The 13,266-nt window shown below is 49.7% G+C and overlaps 5 protein-coding genes across 5 annotated transcripts; 3 read left to right on the top strand and 2 right to left on the bottom strand.

Moving 5' to 3' along the window:
* Window positions 1-35: 35 nt before the first annotated feature.
* On the bottom strand, window positions 36-360 carry FPOAC1_008240 (uncharacterized protein; the record flags this gene model as incomplete). Its single annotated transcript, XM_044852685.1, has 2 exons — window positions 36-253; window positions 330-360. The coding sequence occupies 2 exons, from the start codon at window positions 358-360 to the stop codon at window positions 36-38; spliced, it is 249 nt and encodes an 82-aa protein (XP_044705355.1).
* A 2,282-nt stretch (window positions 361-2,642) lies between these two features.
* Window positions 2,643-6,121, top strand: FPOAC1_008239 (uncharacterized protein; the record flags this gene model as incomplete). Its single annotated transcript, XM_044852684.1, has 3 exons — window positions 2,643-3,707; window positions 4,099-5,044; window positions 5,091-6,121. The coding sequence occupies 3 exons, from the start codon at window positions 2,643-2,645 to the stop codon at window positions 6,119-6,121; spliced, it is 3,042 nt and encodes a 1,013-aa protein (XP_044705354.1).
* A 1,010-nt stretch (window positions 6,122-7,131) lies between these two features.
* TIF6 (Eukaryotic translation initiation factor 6) lies at window positions 7,132-8,081 on the top strand (the record flags this gene model as incomplete). The annotated part of the gene is made up of 3 exons (XM_044852683.1): window positions 7,132-7,166; window positions 7,324-7,395; window positions 7,448-8,081. The coding sequence occupies 3 exons, from the start codon at window positions 7,132-7,134 to the stop codon at window positions 8,079-8,081; spliced, it is 741 nt and encodes a 246-aa protein (XP_044705353.1).
* Window positions 8,082-9,099: 1,018 nt separating this feature from the next.
* On the top strand, window positions 9,100-9,904 carry FPOAC1_008237 (uncharacterized protein; the record flags this gene model as incomplete). Its single annotated transcript, XM_044852682.1, has 2 exons — window positions 9,100-9,158; window positions 9,217-9,904. 2 exons carry the CDS (start codon window positions 9,100-9,102, stop codon window positions 9,902-9,904), a joined length of 747 nt encoding a protein of 248 aa, XP_044705352.1.
* A 431-nt stretch (window positions 9,905-10,335) lies between these two features.
* Window positions 10,336-12,661, bottom strand: FPOAC1_008236 (uncharacterized protein; the record flags this gene model as incomplete). Its single annotated transcript, XM_044852681.1, has 8 exons — window positions 10,336-10,692; window positions 10,750-11,087; window positions 11,138-11,238; window positions 11,291-11,550; window positions 11,601-12,092; window positions 12,154-12,305; window positions 12,380-12,485; window positions 12,596-12,661. The coding sequence occupies 8 exons, from the start codon at window positions 12,659-12,661 to the stop codon at window positions 10,336-10,338; spliced, it is 1,872 nt and encodes a 623-aa protein (XP_044705351.1).
* Window positions 12,662-13,266: the final 605 nt, after the last annotated feature.

The raw sequence follows: 13,266 nt of genomic DNA, 5'->3' as shown, positions 1-13,266 counted from the left end.
TGCCAAGGATCTACCCTAACAAACGTTCTGCACTTCTACAAGTCCTCTTTCTTGTCCTTGCTGCCGTCTTGACGAGAGCCTCCTCCAAGCATACCCGAGATCCAGCTCAAACCTGGAATCTGCATCGCGGCCGCCGGGGGGTATTCTTTATCACCAATCTTGGTTCTCGGAGTACATGTGCACCACTGCGACTCGGGCACTTGATTGAACACTTGCTGAACATGGCTACCACACCCACGCCATGACTTCTTTGCTATTGCAGGAGTTTGTCATCAGTCTCTTATAACTCCAAGCTGTAGCTACCTATGTATGGAGCCCTAAGAACTTACAGCAACTTGGGCAGGTTGCACCAAAGCACATGGTTGCAAGTTGAAATATTTGAGGTTATGGGTAATTGTGAGACAGGTTTTGAGGTATATATTGCTTGAGCAAATAGTCTGTGAACTGTTTTTGGCTTCTTACAATTCTGGGTCTTTTGGAGTAAAATATTTTCATTTTATAAAATACCATCAGATGCCAAGTAAGAAAGACGCCGCTCTATCGTGGCGGTCGCTGAATTAATTAATCGCCGCTGTGCGGACATTGCTTGGGACCTTGCAATATGGGTTTACCCTAGACTTGTTATGAATTTGGGTTCAGCTTCAGTTAATTAATCATCAGGGCTACTTTGGCCATCTACTGTTTGTAATTTCAGTGTGGCATCTTTAATTACTATGTATACTTGATACTAACTGTGCAGTATTCAATGATTTGATACTGTTTGTTGTGATGATAACTGAGCGTCATTTAGAATATAAACCAAAGTGTTTATTATGTATTTAGCATCCATGCGGCCATAAAACCTGATAATTAAAAAGGATAAAAAATATCAGATACCTGGAGATAAACGATAGGTAGTCAAATGTTCAGCGACGCAAGAACCAATAACTATTCTTCATCGCCACCTTGTATCCGTAATATGGCTTTTGTCTAGTGGCACACTGAATGCCAATGCAGTAAGAAGCAACATATCCCGGTCTGACAGGAAGCTTGTGAGTTACTATTCATAGTATCGTATCACAGGGTACGCACGGCTCACATGGCGCCCAGAAAATCGAATCACAAAAAGACCAGCATTTAGTGTACATAGTAGAAATTGAGACAGCACTTGTGCCTACCTATCTGTATAATGACAAGTTTGCATGTATGAAGCCTGCGAGCTTCCGTTATTGCCTATACTTTCTCAACCAATAGCATCAAAAAATATTAAAGACAGATAAACTTCCCTGACCGCGTGCAACAAGCATCCAGAGTGTAGGATCAAACATTAAATGGATCTTAGCCCACATACACAGCCTCCTCTAGAACGGGCCGGGCCCCAGTTCACCCACTCCATCTCCATTAGAGACAATGCCCGACAAGGCTGATGATGAATGGATGCGAGCGAGATACGATCAAATGCATAGAATCAATAGCTATGATAGGATGTGTTACTGCTGACACGGACGGAAAGCTTGGCAGTGGACGAACTTCTGCAGATGCTGAACGTTTGCTGACCATCCAACTTTTAGAGGAATCCTACCTAAGTAAGCTTGATACTTCGGCATATCTACAAGTGTGAATAATAAAGTAAATATAGTAACATGCCTAACACTGGGTACACTACAATCAGAGCTAGCAAACTACCTATCTAAACCACGAGAATCAGCAGCGTGGTTAATAGTAGGTATGCACAAAGACCATCGTCTAAGAGAGCATTCTGGTTACAGCATCGTGATCTCGGCTGTTAACCTACCTACCTATGTCCGTCAGCATCCATATGTATGGATTATAGCGCCACTATTCTAGAGGCTGTGCTGTAATTAAAGAACCCAGTGAGATTGGTTATCCTTGTCTCAACAGAAAAATCTATGCTACACAATTCCATCTTTACAAACAACTATTATCCACCATGGAGTTGGTTTTGTCGACAGTTCAGACTTCGCTCCAATAACACCTTATTGAGTGGTAAGTTAGTTGCCCGGACATTACTGATCTAAGTGCTCTTTCAGCCTCAGACCCCTCCCGGCTGCTACCTACCTTAGGTACTCAATTTCACAGGCAGGAAGGGACTACAATAGGAACCTGACAGGGTCCATGTCTTAGAATGGTAGGTTAGTATCTAAGGTAGGTACCTACCTACAGGTAGGTGAGGTCCATAGCAAGTACCAAGGTGCCCTACCTAGTACATTGTAACAAATTCCTGAGATTTTCGGTGTCCACGAGGAGTGTGGACGAAGGTGCTGAACGTGCACTACGGATCGTCCATGATGGCTGTATTAATGTAAAATTCGGGTTAATTCTGTCCATACACCCATCCCGTCTCGTCCGGTTGGTGGTATCCATCCCTACCTACCTACACAAGGTACCTACTATGAACCACCTTAGTAGCTTAGTACGTTAGACCTACAGATCGCCTACCTAGGGTTCTTTGGACTGCCCCCGATTTCGATAACCCAACATTGGATCAAAATCATATCTCTCAACTTCCTCCATCCCGTGTCCGTCTCTTCTCCTCCGTCCCAAACAGCTTACCGACCTCGACACTTCTCCGTGCGCGAAAACCTCCTCCTCCTTTCCTCCCTAGGTTGTCTGCTGTCCGCAACGACAATCGCAGTCGCAGTATGAGGAACTTCCTCGGAAAGCACAGCAACCGGTCATCGCATGCGCTCAACGAGCCGCGAACTCCGCCCAAGACGCCAGCGACAGCGACGACGACGAACAACAAGAGCAACCAACCTCCCTTAACTGGCAGTGCAGCAGCACCTCAAGCTCAACCGATAGGCCACCAGCGCCAACCAAGCCATCAACCCCAGTCGCAGCTTCAACAACAACAGCTCCAGCTCCAGCTCCAGCAGGATCAACACTACCAAGTCCAGCAGCACCAGCAACTCATTGATGAGGCGGACTCAGCCTCCCACAGCGCCCACTTCGGCCACCCTCAATCTCACTCACACTCGCACAACAGCGCCAGCGCCAGCGCCAGCGCCAATCCCAGCAGCGCCAACAATCCTTCCACCATAAACCCCCATTCAGCCTTGTCCTCGTCCCATAACACTGCCTTCAGCTCTAGCGAATCTTTCGATTCCCAACAGCCGCCGCAACCGCCTCATTACTTGCAGCAACAGCAGCAGCAATCGCCGTTACATCTTCAACATCCTCAGCAGCAAACTCAAGGTTCTTTGCCGCTATTGCCTTCCCCCTCCTCCGCTTCCGCTGGCGCCCCTCCCCCACCTCACCTCTATAGTTCACCCTCAGCTGCGAGCAGTACGACCGGTGCAAACGTTACCAGCAATCCTCCGTTATTGCAACAGCAACAGAGCTCCAACCTATCTAAGGTAGCATACGATCCTCACCAACCCCAAGGCGAATTTCACGACCCTGGACTCGGTCGCTCGCAGAGTGTCCGCTATAGCGCTACCGCACCCTACGATAATCAGAACCAGTCTGTTGACGACCTGAACCGCTACAGTCAAATTCTACCTCAGCAGCAACAGCAACAAGTGCAGAATCAAGCGCAAACAGCTCCTGCCGAGAAGCGGTCGACTCGAAAATTGATTAAGGGCATATTTTCTGGGTCCAATCGTGGGGCGTCTGACAGCCAGCACCACCAAGGCATAAGCATCGGTCACAGTAACAACCAATCCTACGATAACACTGGCGGCCTTGCACGTCGACCGTCCAAGCGGGTGAGCAATCCACCGCCTTTCCTTTTTGTTCTTAATCGTGCCTTGTTTTTATATCCCTATCGTTTTGTGTTGTTGCGACCCTGAACCCCCAGTCTTTCTACGCCGCCTGCTCTTCGGTCTCATATCCCCCCTCACTCAGCCCAGCCCAACACCCAATCCTACTACTCCCAACTTCACTCCGCCTACCTCACTCACTTCCTCTTTATCCTTTTTACTTGGCATACCAACGTGCCACAGGCCAAGCAGCCACAGCCGTCGAGTTTGGTCTGTCGCCCTATCCAATCCCCTTTTTGTCTTCAGCCCAAAGTCAACCACCCCAGTCATTGTTTCTAGCTATCATTGGCGCCAACTGCGCACGCCACTGCCAGCTCAAGCTGAGCTCCTTTGACAGGTCCAGCAGCTGCCCGAGAGTAGCCAACGATCCCATCTACCCCAGCTTTCATCTCGCAAGGGACTCAACGATATTAATGAACACTATATCGCACATCAATCTAACGAACAATCATTATTGCAGACTTCACGAATTTCGCTCCACAACACCATTCGCCAAGTCACTGGTGAGGCAGACCAGCAACAGCAGCAACAACATAAAGAAGACGCCGCATACCACCAGAGCCAGAACCAAAAACAGACCCCGCTTCAGCAACCCCACGTTCAGTTACACACAGACGATCAACAACCGCAATCTGCCTACGAAACAAACGCATACGACCACCAACAAACGTCTCTCAACCAGGCGCAACAGCCCTACCAGTTTTCAAACGCCCAGCAGCAGTCTGGCTATCAGGGTGGGAACCAAGGTGGAGATTTGAGATCAGCTCCCGCGCATCTGGGTCCTAGCACGCAGTTTCAGAACCCTGAAACAGTCTCGCAGTTCTCGCATGAATCTCCTATCGCCGACTCGGATCAACGTTCAACCAATTTACAGTCAGCGACCAACTCGCCTGCTGTGAATCACTCTTTGTATATTCAACAACAGGGCTCAACACCGAGCCTCCCTCCTATTCAGCAAATAACTCCCCAGCCACAGCAGCCGGGTATGGCACCACCTACCGGAGGACCTCCGGCCTCACGCCGTCCAGACTCGGACAAGTTGCGCGGACAAACTGACGTCCCTGGCGGTCCGCCCCCCACTTACCGTCCCGCCAACTCTATGAACAACATGAACCCGCTACCCCCCGTCCCGCCTCAGGCAGCTGGCCAGTCACAAGCATACAGAGGCGATCGCCCGCCTCCGTTTGAGGGCCAGACGGTTGACCAGGGACGAGACAGCCCCCAACCTGTATCTGCTGTGCCAGCTGATTCTAGCGAAAACGACAAGTCATTCAAGGATCTGCGTAAGTCACCCCGGCAGAAGCAAGAACGCATACTGATTTGTTGCAGTGACCAAATATAAGAATGTTAAGCGACTTTACTTTGACGGCAAGGCGCAGATCGATGGTCTCAACGGCCAAATCGTGCATCTTCAGAACGCTGTAGCCAATCAACGCATGTCGCAATCGCGCACCGCTCTCGACGACAGTGAATACTCTACACGGTTCAACCGGCTCAATGGTGCCATTAACAACCTCTCTTTCAACATCCGTAAAGATTGGCGATGCGTACCCCAGTGGCTCGACAAGTACGTCAGCGCAGAGGCACTCAAGACCGGAAAGGCTGAGATGACGGCTGTCGGACGAGCAGTAATCTCACGATGGTTGATGGAGGAGGTGTTTAACAAGTGCTTTCATCCGGGCCTAGACCCGCAGCTAAGCCAGTCGCTCAAAGAGATTGAGCTTGGCATCCGAAGCAACTCGTACACCCTGACTAGCCAGGAAGAATTTGATGCATTGACGAGCAAGATCGTGAGCTGGCGAATGACGTCGCTTGACGGTCTCCATCGTCAACTCAACTCGCCGACAGCGACTGAGAACCGTAACAACTTTATTGCCAAAACAACAACTAATCTGACGGCCTGTCTCTACCAATTCCTCAACACACCACCGCCACCTGGTGTGGACGGTAGTGCATCGATGATTGTGGAGCTCGCTGTGGGCATTGCAGCTAACCTTCCCCTGGAAAGTCGCGATGTGGCTATCTCTTACCCGCTCCCTGGAGAAATTGTTCAGCCTCACTTGATGGAAGTTGAAAAGGCGGCACTACCAGTGTTGGAGGCACAGAAGGGAGAGGGAGACGTTGATGATAAAGATGCTGACGACGAGAAGAAAGTCAAGACTGGTACGTTGAATAAAGCAGCTCCGCCCGAGAGCGGGAAGGATGAAGACTCCTCAAAGAGCATAAGGATGGATGCTGACAAGGACACTTTTGTAGCCGCCCTGCCGAAGGATTCGAACAGGGTGCGGTTTGCAGGATTTATGGCGCTGGAAGTGCGAGGAAGGCAGGTGTTGATGAAAGCACCCATCTGGACTCTATGAAGGAAAACAATGGAGTAGATGAGAGCCGCGATAGTGCAACTCGAGGCAGAGAGAAAGAAACACCGTATATTGATCATCTTGGCCTTGGAAGGAAGTTGGTATGACCCAAGGCACAGGAAGATATCGAATCGAATCAACGAGAACCCGCGCTTCATTTGTGCAAAAGGCCAGACTTGGTATGGCAACATGGCCGAGGAGGCTTAGATGTGATGATGGATTACTGGCATGACGGAGGATTCTGACAGTAAAGGATATGGACCGTTGTTTTGTTCTACGTACATTTTTGCTCCGAGATGAGCAGTTGAAGATGGTACAAAGTGTTTCTGTTGTCATCTGTCTACAATATATAAATGAAGGCTACTGGAGAGTCGTGGACTAGCTCCTATTATTTGTCTTGATATGATTCTAGTTGACTTGGCTTGTGACGATCACCAACTGACACCATGGATGATCCGGTATGACGAAGATGGCATCACTTACCGCATTTGGACTTGAGCATTGGTTAAGGTGAAATGAGTCGAAACTCAGTTTGAAGGACATGATCCATGCTACAGAGGGCTGACCAGGGCTGGCAACAGATGCTGTAAGGACTCCTAATTGAAGAGTCACACCTGGGTGGGAGAACCCTGGTCTCTTTACCATAGTGGCGATGTTTTGGGAAACAAATGATCTGTACTGGAGGTGAGTCATCGCTCATTACTGCTTTCAGAGGAAGTTTTAGTGGCCCATGCAGTTAACTGCAGGCGGAGACCCTGAACTCTAGTTGCAGCTCCACTGTGCTGCTGCCTGTGAGGTACCTCTGGAACATTACATAAAAGCGGCGAGAGCTCCCCCAAGAGACCTAAGGAGGGGCAGAACCTAAACAAACAGACCCGACGTAAAAAAAAACCCAGGGAAAAAAACCCTGCTACTGAACATCCACTTTCTTCCAACATTGCGACAACTTTACTCACCCAACCTTCAACATTCTTGCCTCTACGAATCTCACGACTCAGAATTCATCAGTAATCATGGCGGTTCGTGCTCAGTTCGAAAACTCCAACGAGTATGTACTTGTGTCCCTTGTCTTGAAGCTCTCTTGTGCTCGTGAACCCCGCCCCCGCCATTTCATTCATTGATATTGGGCTATGCGGATGATGATAGAGCCACGAGAGGAAGAAGGCCTTTCAATGCAAGAATGTTTACTGACTCTATATTCGCAGGGTCGGTGTCTTTGCCACCTTGACCAACTCTTATGCTCTGGTTGCCCTTGGTGCCAGTGAGAACTTCTACAGGTAAGCTTTCTTCTACTTGATCATTTACGAGCTTCATGCTGACATGGCCCAGTGTCTTCGAGGCTGAACTTCAAGATATTGTCCCTACCGTTCGCACCACCATCGCCGGTACCCGTATCATTGGCCGCTTGACTGCCGGTAACCGAAAGGGTCTTCTCGTCCCTACCACCACAACCGACCAGGAGCTGCAGCATCTGCGCAATTCGCTACCCGATTCAGTCCGCATCCAGCGTATTGAGGAGCGCCTGTCAGCCCTTGGAAATGTTATCGTCACAAATGATCATATCGCCCTCGTTCATCCTGATCTGGAGCGCGAAACAGAAGAGATTATTGCAGATGTGCTCGGCGTGGAAGTGTTCCGACAGACTGTCGCCGACAATGTTCTAGTGGGTAGTTACATGAGCCTTTCCAACCAGGGAGGTCTCGTGCACCCCAAGACACCCATTCAAGACCAGGACGAGTTGTCCAGCTTGCTCCAGGTTCCTCTCGTCGCCGGTAGTGTCAACCGTGGTTCCAACGTTGTCGGCGCTGGAATGGTTGTCAACGATTGGCTCGCCGTTACTGGTCTCGACACCACCGCCACCGAGCTCAGCGTTATCGAGAGCGTGTTCCGCCTCGGCGAGGGCCAGGGCCCCAGCAACATCAACACCAGCATGAAGGACACCATGGTCGAGTCTTTCTACTAAGCTTTGATCTGTGGATTTGTTTTCTGCATCTAAATTGATTGCTTGCTTGCATGGGCTTTGCTGCTGCTACCTACTCTTTCGGGTTATCGATCAGACGACGTCATTTCCGTCGTCAAACGAATTTTTAACTTATACGGGGCCTGGTGTTTGGAATACTGCGTTATTTTGCGGATGGTATCAGGAATATGGTATTCATGATGATCGAATGATATGATTCATATAAGGGAAATGGGACCCCTATCAGCTAGTCCTCTCACGGAACGAAGAGGATCAAGGCTGGGGGTGGGGATGACAAACCCTGCTCGTCACATAGGTGCATCCATCTGATCCGCCTGGGATACTGGGTTGTCCGAGGGTCGCTCCCCTTTTGTCTAGAGGTACTCATGTTGTAGTTATACTTGAGATGAGTGTGGCAAAAGGTGGAAGTTCGGATAGACTAGATAGATTGTTCTGTCACGAATACAGGCGACTTCTCGATTCCATACCTCATCAATCAGGTCTTTGACAAGTTATGTTCAGCTATTTGCGTACCCATTCATTTCTGCATAAACCAGTAGTTTTCGGGGTATCGAGGAGCCAGTTGACAAGATGAAGTCGAACTTATTCAATTCATCTGATATAAGCTACTTCGCAAATGTTAGACTCTTGTACTGCAGGTGCTGAAGTCAAGTTTTCTGCCATGATCCTCGTAATTTAAATGCAGTTTCTAATATTAAACACTTCATGCCAACCAGTCATCATGTAAGTTATGAGCGGCATTACCATCTGCTTTCCACATCTTGGTAGACCTCGTCCCAATCGTTTACTCTCCTCTTGACTGTACCTACAAATATGTAGGTTAGTAGTAGTTGGACTAATGCACTACCCCGCGCTCACCGCCTGCCAATCCCGGCAATCTCTTGGCTCCCCCACCACAAAATATCTATGCCCACCTGTTGATCTACCTGAATAGCTTCAAATCTGAGCGGAAATCTCTTTTTATTTTTGTAAAACAAGTACCCGGAGTGCTGCTTACATAATGGCACCAGAAGAGAAGCCTCAACATCTTGAGCCCTCAAAGCTTGGCACAAAACAATAGTCCGACCTCCTATACCCCTTCACCCCTCCCCTTCAATACTGACATTCTGCCCCTCAGTTGGGATGATCTCTACACAAATGAGATATCAAACCATTCTGCCGATCCCTCCGACATTGGCACAGTTTGGTTCGACGACTCGGATGCTGAAGCAAAGATACTCGAGTTTTTAGACGGCCTGCTCGACCCCTCTGACCCAGACTCACCAGTGCTTTCTCGCGAGAAATCTACGTTCCTTGATCTCGGCTGCGGAAACGGTTCCTTGCTCTTTTCTCTCCGCGGAGAAGAATGGTCCGCACGTGCCCTCGGTGTCGACTATAGCCCTCAAAGTATTGCCCTTGCACGCCAGATCACAGCTACAAAGGATGATCTTGAAGAACCTGTAGAATTTGAAGAGTGGGATCTCATAGCGGGATCCTATGATCCTGTGCTCAATGGGGAACAAGCTCAAGGTTGGGATGTCGTGCTTGATAAGGGTACATTTGATGCCATCTCTCTGAGCGATGAAAAAGACGCCCAAGGACGACGGTTGTGTGAGTGTTATCGCGAAAGGGTGTTGCCACTGGTCCGTAAAGGCGGTATCTTCCTGGTAACTAGCTGTAACTGGACCGAGACTGAGCTGAAGGGTTGGTTTGAGAAGACTGATGCTGAGGGGTTCGACGTCGTTGGTAGAGTGGAATATCGATCCTTCAGCTTTGGAGGACACAAGGGACAAACCATCAGTACACTCTGCTTCCGCAGGGTATGAGTAGGCATCAATGCATAAGGAGTAATAGAGAAGAGATACCCATTTATCGCGGCAACGCCTGATTCCATATAATTGTCGTCATTCACTTTAAAGACCTCTTGTTGTATCATACAATGGTATTTGGCTTCATATCGATGCTCGGATTACTCCCCTTTGAACCCTCTTGTTGTTCCAACGCATCATTCATTCACGCCCAACTCCCCACTTCTCTCAAAGGTTTCATGTCGGAGTTTCGTATCACTTCGAATAACCTCCCTCCTCAGCGTAACATGTTTTGGCTCAAACCAGTGGCTTCTAATATGCAACGTACGACGTCATGGGCTCTTGTCTGTCTTTCTTTCTTTCTTTCTTTCTGCGGTGATACGGACGTGACAAGACAAGTAGACAAAAATCTATATCGACAACAATTATTGCTTCATTACGTCTCTCATCTATGGAGATGTGTTCATAGGCTCCCCGCCAGCAATGGGACCCGAAATCTCGGCAGCAGCTGTTGTCGCGAAGTATCGCACATCCACGTCGTCGTCCTTCTGCAACTTCTCCAGGTTAGGAACAACTCGTTCTTGGATCAGCTCCGAGCCCCGTGGCGACGGCGTGATCTCGCTACCCTGCTTCTCCAGGTCGTACAGGGTGCCCTCGTCGGGAAGACGTCGGAGCACGCTAATGAGGACGCGGTATGTCTTGGCCACGTTGAAGCGAATGTTGGGGATATCATCAGAGACAAGCTTGTCAAGCATAGGCAGAATCGACTTGGCAATAACATCCATGCTCACAACACTCGCCAATGTCTGAAACAAAAGGTTAGTCTGACGGTCGTGACGCATCAAAAGAAGGGTGATAGTTACCGAGATGGCGAAACAGGTAGTCATCCTGTAGAGGTAGTTAGGGTGGTTACCCATAGCCATAACTTTGGGGATGATAGCCTCGCTGGCCCATTCGACACCAAAGACCTCAGTAAGTTTCTTCAGGTTGTGAGTGGCCGCTTCACGAATGGAGAAGACCGTATCTCCAAGCCAGCCCATGCACAAGTTGCTGAGCTTCTCATCGAAAAATTGAACACCAAGTTGACTGGCCAGAAGAGGGATGTACTCGATAATGGCAAGTCGCACTCGCCATTGCTTATCCTCGGCGAGTTGCACAATTGCGGGAAGAAGTGACTGCGAGAGCAGGTCGATGCCAATGACTAGAGCGGTGTCAGCATTACATCTCACTGGCAAAATGTTTGTTGGTTACCTTGGTTAACGAGCTCGAGCTTTGAGATGATATGAAGTCTGACCTCGGGAAACTCGTCCTTGAGCATCTGAAGGAACATGGGGAGAAGGTGGTCAATGGTTCTACGGCACACGTTAGCATTGGATATGGGAGGCGCGAAATTCATCCACGTACTCTTGCTTTCCAAGAATAGGAGCCAAGCCACTGATTTGGGTGCCAAGCGCAGCGCGAACATGTTGAGAAGTGTCGGAGACAAGGTCTTCGATGCTGCCCATGATATCGTTGAGGAGAACGTTACGGTCGACAAGAGCGCAGAAGCCGGGAATCTGGCCGGTAATAGCGGTTCGCACCTCGGCTTCGTTGTCCTTGAGGAGCTTAACGAAGGCGGGAACAAGATCTCGGGAAACAACCTCTTCATCTACGGCCTTGGCAATCTATAAGAAGTCAGTATACCATGGGTAAAAATCTGAAAGATGCTGCGGACCTTCTCAAATCTATCCGCAATCATGTAGCGAACCCTCCAACTCTTATCCTCTATCAAATTGCGCAGAGCTGTCAGCAAGACACCGTGGCTGGCCTGCTGCTCTTTGGGGACGGCTTCGGCAATAGAAATGAGAACCTCGACTGTAAGTAATCGGACGCTATCCTGATCGTCTTGTGCGAGGTGTTGGAATAGGGGTATCATTTCGTCGACAACGATGGTGGCGGGCATCTCTTTGACGAACTTGGCGAGGTTGGTGGCGGCCTGGCGACGGACCATAGGTGTCTCATCGTGGACCAACAGGCCGAACTGCTGACGCAGCTGTTCTTGCACGGGCGGAGAGACCTTGTTGTAAGGAGTTGTGAAGAGACCGCATCCCGAAACCTTTGATGTGAACCAATCGGCCTTGGCGAGGCGGATTGTGAGGGGAATGAAGTACTCCTCAACTTGTTGAGGTGAAAGCTCGGAACAAATCTTGTTCAAGGACTCGACGGCCTAAAATACGAGTTAGTGAGCGGTGGAGGGCATAGGTAAAAGGAAGAACGAGCGTCTTTACCTTGTCACGAACGACGGGCTCCTCGATAGCAGCGAGGTTCTCAAGGGGAGACAGCAGAACGTGACCCCACTGAGAACCGCCAACATACTCGACAAAGCCACCAAGCTCCTCGCTCAGGGCAACAAGGACCTCGTCTTCATCTTCCACAGACTCTGCAAGGCATCAAGGTTAGGAGAGGTCTATGTTTGGGTCGCAACTTGGTGTGCGGGAAAGATCGAAGACTGACCATCGAGGAAGGGGATGAGCTCCTCACGGGTTCGTTCAGCGCCGAGAGCAAGAGCAATGGTCGAGAGACGGTGGATGGCGTTGAGACGGAGCAAAACATCATCGTGCTAAAGAGCAATCAAATGTTAGCAATGTTTGATCACTTGTCCCTGGCGATAGGATAGGTAGGCGAAGGAAGCGTTGTGCAAGCGTGGCGTCACCGCCAAACCTGACATACCTTTAGCTCGTCAATAAGTACGGCGATAGGGTACAGCTCATCGCCAGAGTTGGGCGCGTCAGCCATGGCGAGCGGGGCGGTAAGATCGCAGATTTATGAAGAAAATGAGTGGCAGCGTCCGGGAAGAGTTGAGATGACCGTCAGGAGGATGGAAAGAGGAGGGTTGGACGATTGCGGGTGGATCGCGTGCGGTAGGTGCTGAACTGGACTGGTGGGTGATGCAATGATTTGCGCAGAGGAGTCCCAACACACGATTTTTGGTTGAAAGACGAGGGCAGAGACGACACCACACAAAGGGAGTAGAGCCCTGGGTTATGCTCGGCGCAAAGAGATTTGGCGAATTTAACAATGCAGAGTCAAGGTTGAGGCCTATGTCAGGGTCGTCGAGGTCTGGGGCATGTGAATACGTAGAATCAATAGATGAGAGAGGGAGAAGAGAGAGCCCAGGGAAAGATGTGGAGTAGGAGCTGGATGTTTGATGAATTGGACTGGGCTGGCAAGGTGCCCAAGATGAGTGAGGCTGGTGGCTCTCTTGTAGTGGGCGCTGTAGCGGCTCAGTGCCTGAGTTGTAGTGGACAGCTGCCCGGGCTATCCATCAATGGCTTAGGCAGGTACCCTGAGCAACACTGAGGAACGCTACATAGTACATGTCCGGGCCCCAGAGAGGGGCA

This window comes from Fusarium poae, chromosome 3 (genome assembly GCF_019609905.1).
Source record: "Fusarium poae strain DAOMC 252244 chromosome 3, whole genome shotgun sequence".
NCBI classification, from domain to species: domain Eukaryota; kingdom Fungi; phylum Ascomycota; class Sordariomycetes; order Hypocreales; family Nectriaceae; genus Fusarium; species Fusarium poae.
Note: the sequence above shows the minus strand (reverse complement) of the source record. Positions and strands in the feature narration are given on the sequence as shown.